Source organism: Bubalus bubalis, chromosome 6 (genome assembly GCF_019923935.1).
Source record: "Bubalus bubalis isolate 160015118507 breed Murrah chromosome 6, NDDB_SH_1, whole genome shotgun sequence".
Classification (NCBI taxonomy): Eukaryota; Metazoa; Chordata; class Mammalia; order Artiodactyla; family Bovidae; genus Bubalus; species Bubalus bubalis.
Genome location: NC_059162.1, coordinates 50676666 through 50700789, shown reverse-complemented (window position 1 = coordinate 50700789; position 24124 = coordinate 50676666). Strand labels below are relative to the sequence as shown.

The window sequence follows — 24124 nt, the reverse complement described above, 5'->3', positions numbered from 1 at the left end:
AAGTACCCAGTATACTGCCTGCCCCCAGAGTTTCCTAAAGTCCTGAAGGATCTGGAATGGCCAATTGGAATGAACACGAGATTGACATCTTTCAACCTTCCTTGATTTGGAACTCTTCTTTGCTAATTAATTCCCTTGCTTCTTATATTAGTATTTCTCTTCTGACTACTAAGAGGATATTATACTCCTGGGGAATAATTTATTTTTATTCTGACTGACAGAATGTCTAGAGTTAACCTGATTTTTATTCTCTTAAAACTTTGGAAAGCTTCAGGTCTCCCTGTCTTATGACCCTATATCATTTGTTACTGTAATAATTATAATAATTATCTTACCTTACTGTAATTATTCATTTTCTTCCCTACTAGACTCTTAAGTTCATAAGGTCAGAATGCCTTATTGCTAAATGTACACACCTACGCCACTGGCCTGTTTAAAAAGTAACCATTCAACAATTAGAATCGTTAACAAGTTACAATAATTGGGATCTCAATAATTATTAGATAAAAATATAATTCTTAGATGAATTCTTAGATGTTTTAATATTATTTATATAGAAGATATTAGCAGAAAACAAGGAGTTAAGTATTATCCTCAAACATTTAAGATATAAGTGCTATGGAACCAATATTTACTACTAGAAATCTTATTCTGTTAGTGATTTTCCTAAGATATATCCAGTAGGATAGAAATTAAATAATAAATACACATATATACTTTTTACAAATATTTTCAGCATTCGAGAATGACTCCATTTATTCAAAAGATATGTTCCAAAAAGGATGGATGCAAATAACACTTTCATACTATAAATATTTAAAAATCCATCTGATTAAACTAAACTTCAAGTATATTTGAAAAGCAAGAATCCCTCTTTGTAATAAGTATGCTCTCATACTAGTCTGGCTTACTCAGATTTCTGAATACAGAGTTTTTCAAAGTGGGGAACAGTCCTACTAATTTGGTCATATCAAAATGGTAAGAAGTTCAACACAACTCAAAATCAGATTAACTTTTACTTTTTGAAAATAATTTTAGTCTATGTATAAGTAATAAATATAATCTATTAATATAGTTTTTTAATGTGTTGTTACACTTAGAATGGATAAACAACAAGGTCCTACCATATAGCACAGGGAACCATACCCAGCCTCCTGGGATAAACCATAATGGAAAATAATATATATATATACATATATAAATAAAAGAATGTGTATATGTATATAACTGAGTCACGCTGCACAGCAGAGATTGGTACAACATTTTAAATCAACTCTACTTCAATTAGAGAATAGGTTTCTTCATATACTAGAAAATAAAAAATACTTACTATTATTTTCTTACAGTCCTTTCCTCTGCATAGTTCTGTATAGGTAGAGTATTGCACATATATAATCCAGCTTCCAACAAAAACCGCCAACCAGGAAAAGAAAAGATATTTCATTCGCACATATGAGAAGCGAGCCTGTAAGTAAAAGAGCACATAACAGTCAATCATTCAGCACCCAGTCAGCATTCACTGTCCTAGAACATGACTTCTCCCCCTTTCTTGGAAGCACTCAATATATATTCTAGGCTTTCATATGGCAATTCTCCTAGAACAATGTGTACTTTCACTGAGTCTAAAAAGCACTGGTCTTAGAAAAGGAAGCTCCTTGGTCTTGCCAAGAAAAAGAGAACAAAATACCCTTTAAAATGTATAATCTTTCAAATACCACCAGCATCCAAAGTTACTCATTAAGCACAAGCACGTGCACCATGCTACCCTGGACACCCAGTAAGATCAGGTGAAGAGAGACACAATCCCCTCTTATGACAAGCTTACAGAAGACTGGTTCAAATAAGAATCTTAAAGTTCTGTATGAATAAGTATGGCAAAAATAATTGTGTTTTAAAGAAATAAAAACAGAGAATTTGGCTACTAGTCTAATGTCTCACAGTGAGGTACAACCAGAGTACGAAATGAAACTTCACATTCATTCCTATTTCCCTGCTGTATTCACCAATGCTTTATGTTCCTTTTATTCAATCAATCAAATGCTTCACCTAACAGATATTCTGGAAATTTGAGGAAAAAGCTACAACTATTAAAGGAGAAGAAAGATTAATATATATAAAGAATAAATGACTCCCCGCATGTCAGTTTGTAAAGCTGTACAATAGGATCCTCTTTGCCTTGCTTTGCAACTAGTGCTCTGGTATCTAATTGCGACTCTGGTCAGTTGGGGGTTTTTCTCCATCAACTACATATCAAACAGTTTCATCTCCAAAACTGTCAGCTGGTCAAGATAATTTGACATTTATGTTTTGAGTCTGGAACTCCAATGGCCTGATTTTATAAATAACTGAATTTAGGACCATGGGGAGAATTGAGCAAAAATAAATTAAAGACATGTAAACAAACAACGAAAAGCTAGTTTTGCTTTCACAACCCCAAGTCAGTTTCTCACATGGGACAACAGCAGGACGCTGTGAGCGCTGTGGGCTTGCAAAGAAAGCCGAGGGAGATGAAGGAGACACAAGTGCGTCTGCAGAGCCAATGAGTGCGGAGGAGAAAGGGACTCCGAAATACTGAATTCTTTTGGCTCTATTTGTGGTTTATATATCGGTCTTTGTGAAGTGAATCCCAGTACCAAAAAGAGTACAACAAATTCACAGTTAAATGATAGGTCTCTGAGTTTTATTATTAAAACATTTTTTTAAATGCCTTAAATGCAAGTTATTTTTGTATAGCTCTAAATGAATCCAATAAAAAGAAAGTCCAGATAGATTTCCAAATTAAATCACATAAATGACCATGAGTATACACCAAGGGGTTTGTTTGAAAGACATTTAAGATAACTTGGCCCTAATAAGAGGTCTAGTCATCAGATAGAAATTGATATGTACTAGTATTACAAAGCTTAAATATTATTGAGTGACATAATGCCTGCAGAACATAAGCACTTTGCTAGGCACACAGAAAATACTCAACAAATGTTAGCAAAATCAATTTGCAAGGCCCTGAACAAAAAGCCAGTAACGCTGTCATTATGATAGGCCACCACCTTCTTTTTGGGCTTGCCAAAAAGAAAACTGAATCTGAATCTGATTAAGGCTTTAGCTCCAACTACCAGTTTACAGGAAATACAGGAGACAGAGGCATATAAGTAACACTTAAGTAAATGACAGTATTAGGATACAATCAGCAAACTCTGGGCTGTGGGAAATGCGGCCATACAAATAACCCCGTTCTTCAACAAATAAATCACCAGGGAGAAAAGAGAGAGAAGATGAGAAAACCAAAGATCAAAAAATACTTAAGAAATATTGTATATTAAATAATCACATTTCGTGGATCTTTTTTGAGTCCTGATTCAAATGAAAGACTGTAAAACAAAAAATGACATTTATGAGACAATTGAAAACTTGAAGGCTGACAGGATACCTAATGCTATAAAGGCATTATTTTAGTTTGTTAGGCGTAATAATGTGATGTTTAAAGAAAAACGACTTAATCTTTTTGAGACAGACACTGAAACGTTTATGAATGAAATAGTACCTGGGACTTGCTTCAAAACAATAAGGAAGGGAAAGGTATGTGGGAAAAGTGTTAAAACAATACTGGCCATGAGTTGGTAACTGCTCAAGCTGGGTGATGGTTACATGCCTTCTTTTGTCCATTTTTCTCTACTGATTTAACATTTTTTTACGTTGTAAGATAAGGAATACTTTCATACCAAGATACCCACTTCCCACACATTCATTCAGCAACTATCTATTGTCTACTACGTGCCTGGCGCCACCTTAGGCACATTCAGAACATCTGCATTTACAGTGACAAACAAATCCTAAATACCAGATAAGTACCCTTAACATAGTTCAGAGGGTTTCTTGGACAACCATAGCATGGCATGATTTTACTCTTATAAGTCCAAACTTTTGTGTGTATGTGGCCATTAGAGAAAGATTATTTAATAAAAGATGATAAGACAACTGTTAATCATTTGGAAATAGCATATTTAAAAACCTAAAACACATCTTACATCAAAACAAATTCCACAGGAAACTGATACACATGTAATACATGACATAATACAATACAAATGTAGGGATTTTTCAAAAATATTTTTTGAGATGACAAAAATTCTAACTACCGCAGAATCTCTAAAGGAAGACATTGACTATGTAAAAACTTTAAAGTTGTGACAAAAGTCACTGTAAACAAAGCTGAAAGATAAAATGGGATGTGACAGGAGTTTTCATCATTAGATTAAGAGAGAGTAGCTAGAGGGCTCAGGACAAGAATTGAAGTCACTTCCTGATGTTCAAGCTGGTTTTAGAAAAGGCAGAGGAACCAGAGATCAAATTGCCAACATCCGCTGGATCATGGAAAAAGCAAGAGAGTTCCAGAAAAACATCTATTTCTGCTTTATGGACTATGCCAAAGCCTTTGACTGTGTGGATCACAATAAATTGTGGAAAATTCTGAAAGAGATGGGAATACCAGACCACCAGACCTGTCTCTTGAGAAACCTATATGCAAGTCAGGAAGCAACAGTTAGAACTGGACATGGAACAACAGACTGATTCCAAATAGGAAAAGGAGTATGTCAAGGCTGTATATTGTCACCCTGCTTATTTAACTTCTATGCAGAGTACATCATGAGAAATGCTGGGCTGGAAGAAACACAAGCTGGAATCAAGATTGCCAGGAGAAATCTCAATAACCTCAGATATGCAGATGACACCACCCTTATGGCAGAAAGTGAAGAGGAACTAAAAAGCTTCTTGATGAAAGTGAAAGTGGAGAGTGAAAGAGTTGGCTTAAAGCTCAACATTCAGAAAACGAAGATCACAGCATCCAGTCCCATCACTTCATGGGAAATAAATGGGGAAACAGCCGAAACAGTGGGTGACTTTATTTTTTGGGGCTCCAAAATCACTGCAGATGGTGACTGCAGCCATGAAATTAAAAGACGCTTACTCCTTGGAAGGAAAGTTATGACCAACCTAGAGAGCATATTCAAAAGCAGAGACATTACTTTCCTAACAAAGGTCCGTCTAGTCAAGGCTATGGTTTTTCCTGTGGTCATATATGGATGTGAGAGTTGGACTGTGAAGTAGGCTGAGTGCCGAAGAATTGATGCTTTTGAACTGTGGTGTTGGAGAAGACTCTTGAGAGTCCCTTGGACTGCAAGGAGATCCAACCAGTCCATCCTAAAGGAGATCAGTCATGGGTGTTCTTTGGAAGGACTGATGCTAAAGCTGAAACTCCAGTACTTTGGCCACTTCATGCAAAGAGTTGACTCATTGGAAAAGACTCTGATGCTGGGAGGGATTGGGGGCAGGAGGAGAGGGGACGACAGAGGATGAGATGGCTGGATGGCATCGCTGACTTGATGGACGTGAGTCTGAGTGAACTCTGGGAGTTGGTGATGGACAGGGAGGCCTGGTGTGCTGCGATTCATGGGGTCGCACAGAGTTGGACACGACTGAGCGACTGGACTGAGCTGAGGAGACTTGTACTCACTCCTATGATCATGGTAGGGTATGCTGTCAGCGCATTTCTGAAAGAGCAGTTAGCCATATACATCAAATACTCTTTTCATCTAGCAAATTCTACATTTAGGGATGTATCACAAGTGAAGAATTAAGTCTATACTATACATATACCCACACACACATCCCCCGACCCACCCCCATGTAATATATATGACATCTTTTACACCTATTATTATAACAGTGCATTATCAGAGGCAACCAAGTTTCAGCAATCAAGAAGTTACTGAATACAATTATTGAAACCATTTTATTTTAGGAAAGCTATTTACAAGCTGTTTATGGGCAACAACTTTATACTCCTAGATATCATTAAACTATGTACAATTAGAGACAGCACTGTAGAAGAGCAGACAGCAGAATTAAACAGAGCAGACTTAAGTAAACATCAATCTTCATTATTTTGCCCATTTTTCATTATGTGTACAAAGAGGAATGAATGCAGTTTGAAATCTTTTAGTGGCCATAAAGTTACAATCAACCACTTACGTGACAAGTTCAATCTGATATTAATATTGAGATGGGGTTTTAAAACAAGATTAATCTCAATTCGTTTAGTAAAAAATCAAGGAAGACCTTACACTGTAAAATAATATTTTCTTTTTTCCTTTTTTTGCCTTGCTCTGCAGCAGGTAGAAGTCACAGAGTAAAGGAAACCACGTAGAGATGGTGAGTACGTTTTCTGCTAGTTCAGAACTTGGTCTGTCTTACCTTCTCCTCGACACCCACCTCAAGGAGTCTAGTAATGTCAACTACCTTTGGAGTCTCCATCAATAATTTCTATTAGCTATCAAATGCATATTAAGCTTAATAAATGTTGGCAGCAGAGACCTGTATATTTCTCCCTTCTGCACAGCCAATTTAATAAAATTTGAAGTCATTTTGTTTTTCTCTCAAAGAGCTAAATTAATTTTTTTTTCCCTCTGGCATATGTTTAAATGGAAAAATACCCTGTAAACTGGCTTGCCCACTGTGTGTTCGTCATGATACAGAATGCCAAAATTTTTGGAGAGGAAGTTGGATTGAGGATGTTCCCAGCAGGGCAGTGGGCATCACCTGTTATATGTAAATGACAAAAGGAGTGAAACACATTTTTATTCTGGTATGTCATTGAAATTACCGTGATTTGAGGGTAACACAAACTAGTATAACAGCTTTCATGTGTCCTTTAATTTCTGCAGATCCTGTTGCCTCACATTTTAAAATAAAGGTTGAAGAAAAACAGCCATAAATGACATCTGTACCTACTGACTAATTTTATTTCCCTGTGTGGCACTCACTAAAATGTTCCCAGTGGTCTGTTCTATACCAATTACCTAGACAATATAGACTTTGATGAAAAAATATAGTTACTGTTTATGACCTTTTTATTGATGTTGAACTATCCAAAATACTGCCCAGAAGCAAAATTTGTTCTGCTGATTTTGGGCCTAGCTACTTCTCTGGTGGCTTAGCTGGTAAAGAATCCGCCTACCTGCAATGCGGGAGATCTGGGTTCGATCCCTGGGTTGGGAAGATTCCGTTGAGAAGGAAATGGCTACCCACTCTAGTGTTCTGGCCTAGAGAATTCCATGGACTGTATAGTCCATGGGGTCACAAAGAGTTGGACACGACGGAGTGACTTTCACTTTCACTTTTCACTAGTGGTACACTGCTTTATTCCAAATTAAGCTCCGGAAAGTCATAAGAATTTTAGAGAATACACTATGGCATGATTCTCAACTAGAGTCAGTTTTGCCTCCCGGGTTTACCTGGCAGGGTCTAGAACCACAAAGTGTGACTGGAGTCTTGTCTGTTGAGGCCGGAAATGTTGCTAAACATCCTTCAAAGCACAGGAGGGCTCCCCACATCAAAGAATTAGCTGCCCAAACGTCCATAGTGCTAAGACTGAGAAAACTTATATTACGGTTACAAAATAAAATGAAAGCAAAGATTATGGGGTTGAAAGAATCAAATTTGTATGACACTATCATTTTACTTTAAATTAATCTTTAAAGCATAAACTACTACTTAATTAGAAAAATATAACATCTGTCTGGAAACAACAGAAATAATTCTTAATGACTAAATGATTGGCAATATCTTATTGTAAATAAAGAAAAATCACTGGACATGGAAAATATATACATGATGAAACAAACTTTCTCTACCAATTCTACTGTAAAGAACAGTGATACTTTTTCTTTTTTTTATATTGTTTTATTTTACTGTGATGATTTTATTTCATGACAAATCTGAAAACCTATGAACTTATTCAAATAGTTTTAGATGAAGTTTTTGAATTAGGCATAAAGAGGCAACATATCAAAATTCAGCTATATAAGACTACTTCTATATTACCTATTTTTCACATTCAACATCACTTATTAGGTTGGTGCAAACATAACTACAATTTTGACCCGTGAGTTTTTGTTTCCTTTTTCTTTTTAATTAATTTTTTTATTGAGGGATAATTGCTGAACAGAATTTTGTTGTTTTTTGTCAAACCTCAACATGAATCAGCCACCGGTATACATACATCCCCTCCCTTTCAAACCTCCCTCCCACCTCCCTCCCCATCCCACCCTCTAGGTTGAATAGAGCCCCTGTTTGAGTTTCCTGAGCCATACAGCAAATTCCCTTTGGCTATCTATTTTACATATGGTAATGTAAGTTTCCATATTACTCTTTCCATACATCTCACCCTCTCTTTCCCTCTCCCCATGTCCATAAATCTATTCTGTTTCTCCATTGCTGCCCTGTAAATAAGTTCTTCAGTACCATTCTTCTAGATGCTGTATATATGTGTTAGAATACAATATTTCTCTTTCTCTTTCTGACTTACTTCACTCTGTATAATAGGTTCTAGGTTCATCCACCTCATCAGAATTGACTCAAATGCATTCCTTTTTATGGCTGAGTAATATTCCATTGTGTATCTGTACCACAACTTCTTTATCCATTCATCTGTCGATGGACATCTAGGTTGCTTCCATGTTCTAGCTATTGTAAATCGTGCTGCAATGAATAATGGGATACATGTGTCTCTTTCAATTTTGGTTTCCTCAGGGTATATGCCTAGGAACAGGATTGCTGGGTCAGGTCATATGGTGGTTTTATTCCTAGTTTTTTAAGGACTCTCCATACCATCTTCCCAGAGAAAGCAATGGCACCCCACTCCAGTACTCTTGCTTGGAAAATCCATGGACGGAGGAGCCTGGTAGGCTGCAGTCCATGGGGGTCGTTAAGAGTCAGACACAACTGAGCGACTTCACTTTCCCTTTTCACTTTCATGCATTGGAGAAGGAAATGGCAACCCACTCCAGTATTCTTGCCTGGAGAATCCCAGGGATAGTGGAGCCTGGTGGGCTGCCGTCTATGGGGTCACACACAGTCGGACACGACTGAAGTGACTTAGCAGCAGCAGCATACCATCTTCCATAGTGGCTGCATCAATTTACATTCCCAAAAACAGTGCAAGAACATTCCCTTTTCTCCACACCCTCTCCAGCATTTACTGTTTGTAGGCTTTTTGATGATGACCATTCTGACCGGTATGAGGTGATATCCCACTGTGGTTTTGATTTGCATTTCTTTAACAATGAGCGATGTTGAGCATCTTTTCATGTGTTTGTTAGCCATCTATATGTTTTCTTTGGTCTTTTTCCCACTTTTGGATTGGGTTGATTGTTTTTCTGGCATTAAGTTGTATGAACTCCTTGTATATTTTGGAAATTAATCCTCTGTCAGTTGTTTCATTTGCTATTATTTTCTCCCATTCTGCTGCTGCTGCTAAGTTGCTTCAGTCGTGTCCAACTCTGTGCAACCCCATAGACAGCAGCCGACCAGGCTCCCCTGTCCCTGGGATTCTCCAGGCAAGAACACTGGAGTGGGTCGCCATTTCCTTCTCCAATGCATGAAAGTGAAGAGTGAAAGTGAAGTCACTCAATCGTGTCCGACTCTTCGCGACCCCATGGACTGCAACCTACCAGGCTCCTCTGTCCATGGGATTTTCTGAGGGTTGTCTTTTCACCTTGCTTATAGTTTCTTTTGCTGTGCAAAATCTTTTACGTTTAATCAGGTCCCACTTGTTTACTTTTGTTTTTATTTCCGTTACTCTAGAAGGTGGGTCATAGAGGATCTTGCTTTGATTTATGTCACTAAGTGTTCTGCTTATGTTTTCCTCTAAGAATATTATAGTTTCTGGTCTTAAATGTAGGTCTTTAATCCATTTTGAGTTTATTTTTGTGTATGGTGTTAGGAAGTGTTCTAATTTCATTCTTTTACATGTAGTTGTCCAGTTTTCCCAGCACCATTTATTGGAGAGGCTGTCTTTGCCCCATTGTATATTCTTGCCTCCTTTATCAAAAATAAAGTATCCATAGGTGCATGGGTTTATTTCTGGGCTTTCTATCTTGCTCCACTGGTCTTTAGAGCTTCCCTGGTGGCTCAGAAGGGAAAGCGTCTGCCTACAATGAGGGAAACCTGGGTTCGATTCCTGGGTCGGGCAGATCCCCTGGAGGAGGAAATAGCAACCCACTCCAGTACCCTTGCCTGGAAAATACCATGGACGGAGAAGCCTGGTAGGCTACAGTCTATGGGGTTGCAAAGAGTCAGACACGACTGAGTGACTGCACTTTCTTTCCTTCTTTTCCACTGGTCTTTGTTTCTGTTTTTGTGCCAGTACTATACTTTTTTGATGACTGGAGCTTTGTAGTATAATCTGAAGTCAGGAAGGTTGATTCCTTCAGCTCCATTCTAATTTCTTAAGACTGGTTTGGCTATTTGGGGTCTTTTGTGTTTCCATACGAATTGTGAAATTTTTTGTTCTAGTTCTGTGAAAAATGCCATTGGTAATTTGATAGGGATTGCATTGAATCTGTAATTGTGTTTGGTAGTACAGTCATTTTCACAATATTGATTCTTTGACCTGTGAATTTTAAATCATCATAACTAGGCTCAAACACATCTTTATTAATTAAAATAGGTACCATTACAATCAACACATTTTTGCCAATGAGAAATAACTTTGCTTATTCCTATAGTGTAAAAATCTGTGCTTTGGGATTCAATGAACTCTTGGAAAGCATTTTCTGCATCCTTTTGGTTGTGGAACCATTCTCCCTGCAAAAAGTTATCGAGATGCTTGAAGAAGTGGTAGTCAGTTGGTGAGAAGTCAGATGAATATGGTGGATGAGGCAAAATTCCTAGCCTAATTCATTCAACTTTTGAAGCATGGGTTATGTGATGTGTGGTGAGGCACTGTTGTGGAGAAGAACTGGGCCCTCTCTGTTGACCAATGCTGGCTGCAGGCATTGCAGTTTTCAGTGTATCTCACTGATTTGCTGAGCTTACTTCTCAGATGTAATGGTTTCACTAGGATTCAGAAAGCTATAATGGATCAGACTGGCAGCAGACCACCAAACAGTGACCATGCCTTTTTATGGTGCAATTTTGGCCTTGGGAAGTGCTTTGGGGCTTCTTCTCAATCCAACCACTAAGCTGGTTGTCACCAGTTGTCATACAAAATCCACTTTCATCACAATCTGATCGAGAAATGGGTTTGTTGTGTCACGTAAAATAAGAAGACACTTCAAAATGACTATTTTATTTTCGGTTAGCTCATGAGGCATGCACTTATAGAGCTTTTTCACCTTTCCAATTTACTTCAAATGCTGAATGACCATAGAATGGCCAATGGTGACTTCTTGTGCAGTAGTGAGAGGGTCAGCTTCAATGATTGCCCTCAGTTGGTTGTTGTCACCTGCCAATGGCCAGCCACTATGCTCATCTTCAAGGCTCTTGTCGCCTTTGCAAAACTTCTTCAACCACCACTGCACTGTACATTTGTTAGCAGTTTCTAGGCCCAATGTGTTGTTGATGTTGTGAGTTGTCTCCAATGCTTTATGACCCATTTTGAACTCAAATAAGAAAACTGCTAAAATTTGCTTTTTGTGTAACATCATGTCCCTAATCTAAAATAAATATAAAATAAACAGCAAGTAATAAGTCAATAGCAAAAAAAAAACACAAAATGAGAAATGTGCATTAAAATTATGTATAGCATAACCACATTTGTTTAAGAATGCATTCCAATATCAAAGGCAAATTTATAATGCAAAAAACTGCAATTACTTTTGCACCAACCTAATACAAACATATAAAGCACAAAGCCCATCTGCTTTATCCCTAAGTACTCTCCATACAGATGTTCTTAATTGTGAAAAGTAAGGAAGAAAAATTTCTCTCACACTTTGCTTCATATATGTAGTAGACTTGAACACTCAGAAAATCTAACAAACTGATAAGGTTATCACTTGTAAAAACTCAAATACAATGATTTCATCATTTCATAGAAAAAGTTAAGACGAGCTTGCTATTTTTTGAGACTGGTTTACAACATTTTTATCAGTTTCATGTGTACAATGTATTTTTATTCAAGTTTTTAAATAATCACTTACTCTTAAATAAACTTCAAATATCTTTTTTCCCCTTATTGTTATATTAACAATACTAACATTACTATCAGAGAAGGCAATGGCACCCCACTCCAGTACTCTTGCTTGGAAAATCCCATGGACGGAGGAGCCTGGTAGGCTGCAATCCATGGGGTCGCTAAGAGTCAGACACGACTGAGCGACTTCACTTTCACCTTTCACTTTCATGCATTGGAGAAGGAAATGGCAACCCACTCCGGTGTTCTTGCCTGGAGAATCCCAGAGATGGCTGAGCCTGGCGGGCTGCCGTCTATGGGGTCGCACAGAATTGGACACGACTGAAGCGACTTAGCAGCAGTAGCAGCAACAATACTATAGCTAGCTAACTTTTACTGGTAAATATTTAGGAGCAATGTGGCTGGAAAAAAGTAAAGTTAAAATTATTGGCATATCTTTAAATATAACTGTACCTTTTTTTTTAAAATGAACTCTAGATATTTATAATACTTGAGTGCTGACTGTAAAAAATAGAAATATAAAGAAACCATTTAATAAGGTAAATATTGTATACCACAACACCTCCAGATCAACTTTGTTTGGAATGGATCCTATACCTTTACTAAAGGTTGTCTCACTGCTTAGTTGGAAGGTTGTGGGAAAACCATTAAGAAAATTATCTAAATGTATCTTAACTCTCTTAGTGCTAACATTCACAAACATCAAAAAACAGTTATGATGTTTAACCAAGAAACACACAAGAAAAGAACTTTCATGTCATTCCACACAAGGAAGATCTTGAGTTTTTATAAGTTAAAAATAGTGGAAAAAAAGGTTCTAAAAATATCTATGCTCCCCAGCTTGTCCTGAGCATGAAAATATTTTTTTATGACAAAACTTTAGAGAAGAATTCCTTGTCAAAGGGCATTATTAGCCTATTGATCAGAGTTTTAGCATTCTTTATCTAAGAGCTGAGTTTTCACTTTTATAGGAAGAACTGTCATTATTCTCTGATCTAAATTCTAAAGGTTTTATTTGCATGAGCATATTCTCTTTTCTGATTTTATTAGAATTCTAGAAATAAAATTCTAACAAGTAGCAGATAATTTTCACATTTTCTCTGCATGCTGGTTCATATTTTTTACAGCTTACGGGGCTGACAGCGTCAAAAAAGTAGAACATTTTTCCTCGGGGAACTAATTGCATGGGGTGATCCTGAAGCCTGTGGCTGATTTCAATAGGAAATTAATATCTCAAAGTGTCAAAGTAGGGGGAAATGTTCATGATACGGTAAGAGAAAAAAATCAACTTTCAAAACAGCATATATGATATGTTCCCAATTTTGCTTCAAAAAAAAAAAAAAAAGGAAAAGTCACCAACAGACTGTAGAAACTGCAAGGAATACATCAAAGTGTCAAGGGTGGTTATTTCAAAATGTCAAAAGTGGTGGGATTATGAATGATTTTTAGTTTTCTCTGTATTATACAGATTTTCTATAATGAATATATATTACACTATAGATATGTAAGTAGATGCAAATACATAGTTTTTTTTTTCATATAAGTGCTTTAGCATATCTATTTAAAAACATATCTCTAGGATCTAGAAGTCTCCTGAGTGCTTTTTAAAAATTTCTTTTTAAAAACTTGGAAATAAATCCTTCATATAGAATTGTTTAAAATACATTAGTGTCAGCTTCCCTGGTGGTACTGTGGTTAGGAATCTGCCTGCCAATGTAGGGGATATGGGTACGATCCCTGGTCTGGGAAGATTCCATATGTCATGGTGCAACTAAGCCTGTGTGCACAGCTACTGAGCCCACAGGCCTAGAGCCCGTACTCCTCAAGAAGAGAAGCCACTGCAATGAGAAGCTTGTGCACTGCAACCTAGACTGGCCCACCTTCACCACAACTACAGAAAGCAACAAAGATCCAGTGCAGCCACAGATAAGTTAAAAAATACACAGTTCAGTCGCTCAGTCATGTCCGACTCTTTGTGACCCCATGAATTGCAGCATGCCAGGCCTCTCTATCCAACACCAACTCCCGGAGTTCACCCAAACTCATGTCCATTTAGTCGGTGATGCCATCCAGCCATCTCATCCTCTGTCGTCCCCTTCTCCTCTTGCCCTCAATCCCTCCCAGCATCAGAGTCTTTTCCAATGAGTCAACTCTTCACATGAGGTGGCCAAAGTATTGGAGTTTCAGCTTTAGCATCAGTCCTTCCAAAGAACACCCATGACTGATCTCCTTTAGGATGGACTGGTTGGATCTCCTTGCAGTCCAAGGGACTCTCAAGAGTCTTCTCCAACACCACAGTTCAAAAGCATCAATTCTTCGGTGCTCAGCCTTCTTCACGGTCCAACTTTCACATCCGTACATGACCACAGGAAAAACCATAGCCTTGACTAGATGGACCTTTGTTGGCAAAATAATGTCTCTGCTTTTCAATATGCTATCTAGGTTGGTCATAACTTTCCTTCCAAGGAGTAAGCGTCTTTTAATTTCATGGCTGCAATCACAATCTGCAGTGATTTTGGAGCCCCCAAAAATAAAGTCTGACACTGTTTCCACTGTTTCCCCATCTATTTCCCATGAAATGATGGGACCAGATCCCATGATCTTCGTTTTCTGAATGCTGAGCTTTAAGCCAACTTTTTCACTCTTCCTCTTTCACTTTCATCAAGAGGCTTTTGAGTTCCTCTTCACTTTCTGCCATAAGGGTGGTGTCATCTGCATATCTGAGGTTATTGAGATTTCTCCCGGCAATCTTGATTCCAGCTTGTGCTTCTTCCAGCCCAGCGTTTCCCGTGATGTACTCTGCATATAAGTTAAATAAGCAGGGTGACAATATACAGCCTTGACGTACTCCTTTTTCTATTTGGAAACAGTCTGTTGTTCCATGTCCAGTTCTAACTGTTGCTTCCTGACCTGCATACAGATTTCTCAAGAGGCAGGTCAGGTGGTCACTGGTGTAACTTAAATTATAATTAGAAAGCAAATACCCATGTAACTATCACTTGGGTTAAGAAACAGTTTCTCTAGTGCCTTCACTGATCTCCATGTGACTTCGCAATAAAGGGTTATATATATAAATAAACATGCACCTGACTTCAGTGATAATCATATACGTGCTTTCCTATGTAGTTTAACCATTGACCATGTATACCTAAAATGCAGAATTTGATGTTCATTACTCTTGAACTTTATAGATATAGAAACATATACCATGCACAGTGACTTGCATTTTTCTTTGATGCATTTCCCCTTCCCCTCCCGTGTTCACACATTTGTTCTCTATGTCTGTGTCTCATTCCTGTTTTGCAAATAATATCATCTATACCAGTTTTCTAGATTCCATATATGCATTGATATACAGTATTTTTCTCTTTCTGACTTACTTCACTGACAGTTTCTAGGTTTATCCAAATAAACCTAGAAATGACCCATACAATGGAGTAATATTCCATTGTATATATGTACTACATCTTTTTTATAATTAAATTTTATTTGTTGATTTACTATTTATTTTTGGTTGCACTGGGTCTTCGTTGCTGCATTCAGGCTTTCTCTAGTTGAGAACAGGGGCTACCCTCATGTTTCTCATTGTGGTGCTTCTCTTCTTGCACAGCACGGGCTCTAGGTGCTTGGGATTCAGCAGATGTAGCACACAGGCTTCAGCGATTGCCGGTCGAGGGCGCTAGACAGCGGGCTCAGTAGTTGTAGCACATGGGCTTAGCTGCTCCATGGCAATGTGGAATCCTCTCCAACCAGGGACAGAACCCAAGTCCCCTGCGTTGGCATGGCAGGCAGACTCTCAACCCACAGGATCACCAGGGAAGTCCCTACCATATCTTCTGTATCCATTTCTCTGTTGATGGGCATTTAGGTTGCTTTCCATATTCTGGCTATTGTAAATAGTGCTGCAATGAACAATGGGGTACATGTGTATTTTTTGATTATGGTTTCCTCTGGGTATATGTCCAATAATGGGACTGCTGGGTCACATGGTAGTTCTATTTTTAGTTTTTTAAAGAACCTCCATACCCTTCTTCTTAGTGGCTGTATCAACTTACATTCCCACCAACAGTGCAGGAGGGTTCCTTTTTCTAATCAATATACAGAAATCTCTTGCATTCCTATACACCAAGAACAAATGATCAGAAAGAGAAATTAAGGAAACAATTCCATTTACCCCTGCAACAAAAAGAATAAAATACCTAGGAATAAACCTACCTAAGGAGGCAAAAGACCTGTGTACACAGAAAACTATAAGATACTGATGAAAGAAATCAAACACAACATAGACAGATGGACAGATATACCATGAATTGGATGAATCAATATTGTGAAAATGATTATACTATCCAAAGTGATCTACAGATTCAATGCAATCCCTATCAAATTACCAATGGCATTTTTCACAGAACTAGCTCAGAAAATTTTACAATTTGTATGGAAAAACAAAAGACCCCAAATAGCCAAAGCAATCTTGAGAAAGAAAAATGGAGCTGGGGAAATCAGGCTCTCTGACCTTAAGACTATTCAAGACACAGATGTATAGAACAGTCTTTTGGACTCTGTGGGAGAAGGTGAGGGTGGGATGATCTGAGAGAATAGCATTGAAACATGTATATTATCATATGTGAAACAGATCGCCAGTCCAGGTTTGATGCATAAGACAGGGTGCTCAGGGCTGGTGCACTGGGATGACCCTGAGAGATGGGATAGGGAGGGAGTACACCCATGGCTGATTCATGTCAATGTATGGCAAAAACCACTATAATATTGTAAAGTAATTAGCCTCCAATTAAAATAAATAAATAATTTTTTTTAAAAAGACTATTTGACAAAGCTACAGTAATCAAGAAAGTGTCGTACTGAATTATGGTAATCCCATAGTCCCAAGATCCTTGTCAGTTACTGCTTTAGGGAATTCTTTAAAAAAAGAAAAAAAGCAAGAGAGAGAGTATGGTACTGACACAAAAAGAAACAAAACAGAAATGTATACCAAAGGAACAGGATAGAACCCCCAGAGGTAAACCCACACACCTATGGTCACCTAATCTAAAACAAAGGAGGCTGTGGTTGGTGCTGGGAAAACTGGACAGCTATGTGTAAAAGAATAAAATTACAACCTAACACCATACACAAAAATAAACTCAGAATGAATTAAAGACCTGAATGTGAGGCCAGACACTATAAAACTCTTGGAGGAAAACAGGCAGAACATTCTCTGACATAAATCGCAACAGGATCTTTTTTGACTTACCTCCTAGAGTAATAAAAATAAACTAATGGGGTCTAATTAAACTTAAAACTTTTGCACAGAAAACAAGATGAAAAGACAGCCCTCAGAATGGGAGAAAATATTTGCAAACGAAACAACTGACAAAGGATTAATCTCCAAAATACACAAATGGTTCATGTAGCTCAATATTAAAAAAAACAATCAATCCAATCAAAAAATGGGCAGAAGACCTAAATAGACATTTCTCCAAAGAAGACATACGGATGGCCAACAAACACATGAAAAGCTGCTCAGCGTCACTAATTATTAGGGAAATGCAAATCAAAACTATAATGAGGGGTCACCTCATGTCGGACAGAATGGTCATCATCAAAAAAATCTACAAACAGTAAATTCTGGAGGGAGTGCTGCTGCCTTAGGGACCACAAGCCAGGCACATGTTTAAGGAGCATAAGACCAGAAAAACAAAGCAAAGCCATCCCTAAGAAGGCACACAGAAGGCTTTTAATGAACAAATAACCTGCATTTTATGCAGCAAATGCAAGGGAGATGCAGTCCCTATGAGCACTCTACATAAAAGGAATATTAGGATTTTTAAGAGCAAAGGAACTCAGTCACGGAGTTCTTCAACATCCCAGTACAAAAGATAGGGGTTAAGAAAGCTAAGTGTTCCCATTTTCTATTGTTATATAATAAACTATCCCCAAACCCAGAGGCTTAGAAAAATAATTTATGTCTCTCGTGGTTCTGAGTTGACTGGACTGAGCTGGTCAGTCAAGTTTTCCATGAATTCATGATTAGGGCTGAAGACATGTGACAAAGGACTGACTGGGCTGGACACACACGTGGCTGTTTCACCCATGCCCAGTCCTTCGGCTGGAGTAGCTGGAACAGCTGCATACGGCAAGCTGGCCTCCCCCTGAGCACGGTGCTCAGGGTAGGTAGGCTTCTTTCATGATGGCTGGGTTACCCCAGGACAACGGCTCCCAGAGACCAAGGAGGAAGTGGCCCCGTTTCTGCCCGACTCTCGTGGTTACACAGGGCCAGATCAGAGGGACCGGAGGGGGCGCTCCTTAAGGGCATGCGCACCAGGGGGCAGGGCTACTACAGGGTCATCTTTGGAGAGTAGCTGCCATTCCCAGATAGGATCAGCAGAGCAGGGTCTAAGAGTGAAGAGAAAAACAAGTGGAAGTCCTAGCCAGAACAGATGATTTTCTTGGCCATTCAGATTAAGGGCTCTTCCTTCTTCCTTAATGGAGCATAACTGAAAATTTCGATTAAAATCCACTCATAGTATCTGTAGTTGTATATATGTTTAAGCTTATTAAATACAGCTTTCATTCCATATCATGAGCTCAGTAACTATCAACAAATCTTTATTTATTTATTTATTTTGGGGGGCCACACCCTGCATCATGTAGAATCTTACTTCTCAGAACAGGGATTGAACTTATGCCCTCTGCAATGAAAGGACGGAATCTTAACCACTGGACTGTCAGGGAAGTCCCAACAAATCTTTAGCTTATACACATGAAGATCCAAGTTAAAGAACTGCTTGAGATAAGTCTCCAAATAGGATTCATGTTGCCTTAGCAACATTTGGAGACTCAGAATGGGCAAATCAGGTGGTCATTTTCCCTTTTTAGTAGGCTTGAGCACTATACTGGGTCTCAGTTCAGTTCAGTTCAGTTTAGTTGCTCAGTCATGTCTGACTCTTTGTGACCCCATGAACCGCAGCACGCCAGGCCTCCCTTTCCATCACCAACTCCCAGAGTCCACCCAAACCCATGTCCGAGTCAGTGATGCCATCCAACCGTTTCATCCTCTGTTGTCCCCTTGTCCTCCTGCCTTCAAGCTTTCCCAGTATCAGGGTCTTTTCCAGTGAGTCAGTTCTTCACATCAGGTGGCCAAAGTATTGGAGTTTCAGCTTCAACATCAGTCCTTCCAATGAATACCCAGGACTGATCTCCTTTAGGATGGACTAGTTGGATCTCCTTGCAGTCCAAGGGACTCTCAAGAGTCTTCTCCAATACCACAGTTCAAAAGCATCAATTCTTTGGCACTCAGCTTTCTTTATAGTCTAGAAGTTAGTAAACATACAACATCCACAGGCAAATCTTACATGGGAATCCCAGTGGGCACTAACAATTCACTCACTAAAAATAAAGTTTAGTTACATTTTACCTAAACTCAAAGGTTAAAAAGCATGGTCCCTTTAAACTTCAGACTCTGAAGTACATTTTAGAGGAAAATTTATTTGGGATAATTACCTCTAGGTTGTACAATCTGATTAACATAATCTGCAACAGAGTTTAGAATCTTGGTGTACCCAGAGGCTGATTAGAATTAGATGAAACTTGATTACTCTAAAGGATCTTAAAAAGGAAATTAATGTTAGTTAATATTCTGTGAGACTGATGAAGATGACGGCTAGGTTCAGAAACTTCCTTTCCCAAGATTCATCTGTGTGACTTCCAGACACAGTGGCAATTAAACACTGAAACCCAACCTCTCTCTGATACATGAGAAAAGCAGATGTGTATGTTCAAATACTGGGGTGGTCAGAGCAGGGGTGGGGGAGGTTGTTCACCTCTGAACAACTTCCTTTGTATCACTGAAAGGACTGTGGTTGCTCAGGAACTGTGGTCAGAAAGGAGCTACTGTTTCTTCAACCTGAAAGGCATATGGGGATTCTATTCACATTGGTTGGTACCCTACCACATATTTCCAGGAGCCCTGGAGTAGAACAATTTTCCTTTAAAAATACAATGGTTGGAAAATGTCTATCTAGTCTATTCTAATCAGAATCTCTGAAGGTACACTCCCAGTTTGTCAAGCAATTGAAACAGAAGTGACATATAAATGGTAACTACGTCAGTTAGAATGGTCCTCAGTAGACATGGATTCTATTTTTTTTCTCATCAAAGTACTTTCAACCAGGAAACAGGACACAAATACTATAGAAAAAATGGACAACAAAGAATTATGTAATTTCAGCTAAATGATAAGTCAGTCCTGGGGGGCAGTGTATAACATAGTGACCATGGACTGCAGCCCGCCAGGCTCCTCTGTCCATGGAATTCTCCAGGTGAGAACAGTGGAGTGGGTTGCCATTCCCTTTTCCAGGGGATCAATCCCAGGGATTGAACCAGGGTCTCCTGCATTGCAGGCAGATTCTTTACCATCTGAGCCCATCAGGGAAGCTCATAGTTAACAATATTGTATTGTATATTTGAAAGTTGCTAAGAGAGGAGATCTTAAAAGTTCTTATCACAAGAAAAAACTGTAACTATGTGAGGAGATGGATGTTAACTAATCTATGCAGTGATCACTTTGCAGTATATCAGATCAGATCAGTCGCTCAGTTGTGTCCGACTCTTTGCGACCCCATGACTCGCAGCACGACAGGCCTCCCTGTCCATCACCAACTCCCAGAGTTCACTCAGACTCACGTCCATCGAGTCAGTTATGCCATCCAGCCATCTCATCCTCTGTTGTCCCCTTCTTCTCTTGCCCCCAATCCCTCCCAGCATCAGAGTCTTTTCCAATCAGTCAACTCTTCACATGAGGTGGCCAAAGTACTGGAGTTTCAGCTTTAGAATCATTCCTTCCAAAGAAATCCCAGGGCTGATCTCCTTCAGAATAGACTGGTTGGATCTCCTTGCAGTCCAAGGGATTCTCAAGAGTCTTCTCCAACACCACAGTTCAAAAGCATCAATTCTTCAGCGCTCAGCCTTCTTCACAGTCCAACTCTCACATCCATACATGACCACAGGAAATACCATAGCCTTGACTAGACGAACCTTTGTTGGCAAAGTAATGCCTCTGCTTTTCAATATGCTATCTAGGTTGGTCATAACTTTCCTTCCAAGGAGTAAGCGTCTTTTAATTTCATGGCTGCAGTCACCATCTGCAGTGATTTTGGAGCCCAAAAAAATAAAGTCTGACACTGTTTCCACTGTTTCCCCATCTATTTCCCATGAAGTGATGGGACCAGATGCCATGATCTTCGTTTTCTGAATGTTGAGCTTTAAGCCAACTTTTTCACTCTCCACTTTCACTTTCATCAAGAGGCTTTTGAGTTCCTCTTCACTTTCTGCCATAAGGGTGGTGTCATCTGCATATCTGAGGTTATTGATATTTCTCCCAGCAATCTTGATTCCAGCTTGTGTTTCTTCCAGGCCAGTGTTTCTCATGATGTACTCTGCATAGAAGTTAAATAAACAGGGTGACAATATACAGCCTTGACGTACTTCTTTTCCTATTTGGAACCAGTCTGTTGTTCCATGTCCAGTTCTAACTGTTGCTTCCTGACCTGCACATGACATTGTATAGGAGACAGGGATCAAGACCATCCCCATGGAAAAGAAATGCAAAAAAGCAAAATGGCTGTCTGGGGAGGCCTTACTAATAGCTGTGAAAAGAAGAGAAGTGAAAAGCAAAGGAGAAAAGGAAAGATATAAACATCTGAATGCAGAGTTCCAAAGAATAGCAAGAAGAGATAAGAAAGCCTTCTTCAGCAATCAAAGCAAAGAAAAAGAAAAAAACAACAGAATGGGAAAGACCAGAGATCTCTTCAAGAAAATCAGAGATACCAAAGGAACATTTCATGCAAAGATGGGCTCGATAAAGGACAGAAATGGTATGGACCTAACAGAAGCAGAAGATATTAGGAAGAGATGGCAAGAATACACAGAAGAACTGTACAAAAAAGATCTTCACGACCCAGATAATCACGATGGTATGATCACTGACCTAGAGTCAGACATCTTGGAATGTGAAGTCAAGTGGGCCTTAGAAAGCATCACTACAAACAAAGCTAGTGGAGGTGACAGAATTCCAGTTGAACTATTCCAAATCCTGAAAGATGATGCTGTGAAAGTGTTGCACTCAATATGCCAGCAAATTTGGAAAACTCAGCAGTGGCCACAGGACTGGAAAAGGTCAGTTTTCATTCCAATCCCTAAGAAAGGCAATGCCAAAGAATGCTCAAACTACCACACAATTGCACTCATCTCACACGCTAGTAAAGTAATGCTCAAAATTCTCCAAGCCAGGCTTCAGCAGTAAGTGAACCATGAACTTCCTGATGTTCAAGCTGGTTTTAGAAAAGGCAGAGGAACCAGAGATCAAATTGCCAACATCTGCTGGATCATGGAAGAAGCAAGAGAGTCCCAGAAAAACATCTATTTCTGCTTCATTGACTATGCCAAAGCCTTTGACTGTGTGGATCACAATAAACTGTGGAAAATTCTGAAAGAGATGGGAATACCAGACCACCTGATCTGCCTCTTGAGAAATTTGCAGTATATACACACATCAAATCATTCTGTTGTACACCTAAAATTAATACATGATATGTTAATTATAACTTAATAAAAAATAAGAATACATATGTTAAAAAACTATAATAAACAATCCAGTTTTGGTATATTTATTTCATAGCTGTTGTATAATGTACTTATATAATCTACATTATCTTGTAAGAAAAATGAAATTGGGGTCAAATGATAAATGTCATTTATCACTTTTTTTCACTTAATATTAAAACACATTGTTAGGCCATGACATAGTCTTGACATTTTAAAAATATGATGTTTAAATGAATGTATAGCATTTTATAGTATGGGTATGCCATACATTATGGGTATTTAACCTTATTTCTATCATTGAACATTTTGTTATTTCCAATATTGTGGTCTATTAATAGTAAAAACATTATTAATGAGAGCCAATATTTACTATGTTGCACTGTACCAGGGACTGTTATCTTCATAAAAAGTCTGATCTAGTGTGGTATATTGGACAGGGGTAAAAAAACTATGGCCCATGAGCCAAATCCTATCTGCTACCTGGTTTTGCAAGTCATCTTATTGGAACACAGCCAGCCCCTGTGGTGATTTACTATCTAAAGCTGCTTTAATGCTATAAATGGCAGAGTTGAGTGGTTGCAACACAGACCTTATGACCAGCAAAGCCCCAAATATTTACTATCTGGCTCCTTATAGTTTGTCAACCCTTGAATTGTAAATATTCATTCCTTCCCCCTCCCCTAGTTTCCCTGCCTCACTGCTGTTGGCCTGGCCATGTGACTTGCTTTGGTCAATGTCTGTTAGTAGATGCGACGCAAAGCAAAAGGTATAATAAGACTTGCCTCCAGGCTTTGCCAAAAGAAGAACAGGTCCTGGCAGTCCACACATTCCAGGAGAGTAAGTGACACCATGGCCCACCTGAACCAAACCCATAGCCTGGAGCCAATCTCAGCCTATAAAAGTTGAACTCCAGCTGATCTGTTGGATGTACAAGTTAGAAATAAATGCTCATTATGTGTCACTGAGTTTTGGGGGCAATTTGTTATGCAGCATTGTTGTGGTAGCTAACAGATATTGGACTCTTCCTTACCCTTAAATCTCCTTGTAAGAACTCTATGAGTGGGGACTATTCTTTGTTTTACAGACGGAGAAACTGAGAAACGTATGGAGAGTAAAGCAAGGGTATATGAGTGGATCACAAAAAAATGTGGAAAATTCTGAAAGAGATGGGAACACCAGACCACCTGATCTGCCTCTTGAGAAATCTGCATGCAGGTCAGGCAGCAACAGTTAGAACTGGACATGGAACAACAGACTGGTTCCAAATAGGAAAAGGCGTACATTAAGGCTGTATATTGTCACCCTGCTTATTTAACTTATATGCAGAGTACATCATGAGAAACGCTGGCCTGGAAGAAACACAAGCTGGAATCAAGATTGCCGGGAGAAATATCAATAACCTCAGATATGCAGATGACACCACCCTTATGGCAGAAAGTGAAGAGGAACTCAAAAGCCTCCTGATGAAAGTGAAAGAGGAGAGTGAAAAAGTTGGCCTAAAACTCAACATTCAGAAAACGAAGATCATGGCATCTGGTCCCATCACTT

The 24124-nt window shown here is 38.8% G+C and overlaps 1 protein-coding gene across 1 annotated transcript in view; it reads right to left on the bottom strand.

Moving 5' to 3' along the window:
- Positions 1 to 24124, bottom strand: part of DIPK1A (divergent protein kinase domain 1A) — a 129246-nt gene that overhangs the window by 38697 nt on the left and 66425 nt on the right. The window contains exon 2 of the mRNA XM_006061322.4: positions 1331 to 1465. Coding sequence (XP_006061384.1) covers positions 1331 to 1465 — 135 coding nt within the window. The remainder of the gene's footprint in view (positions 1 to 1330; positions 1466 to 24124) is intronic.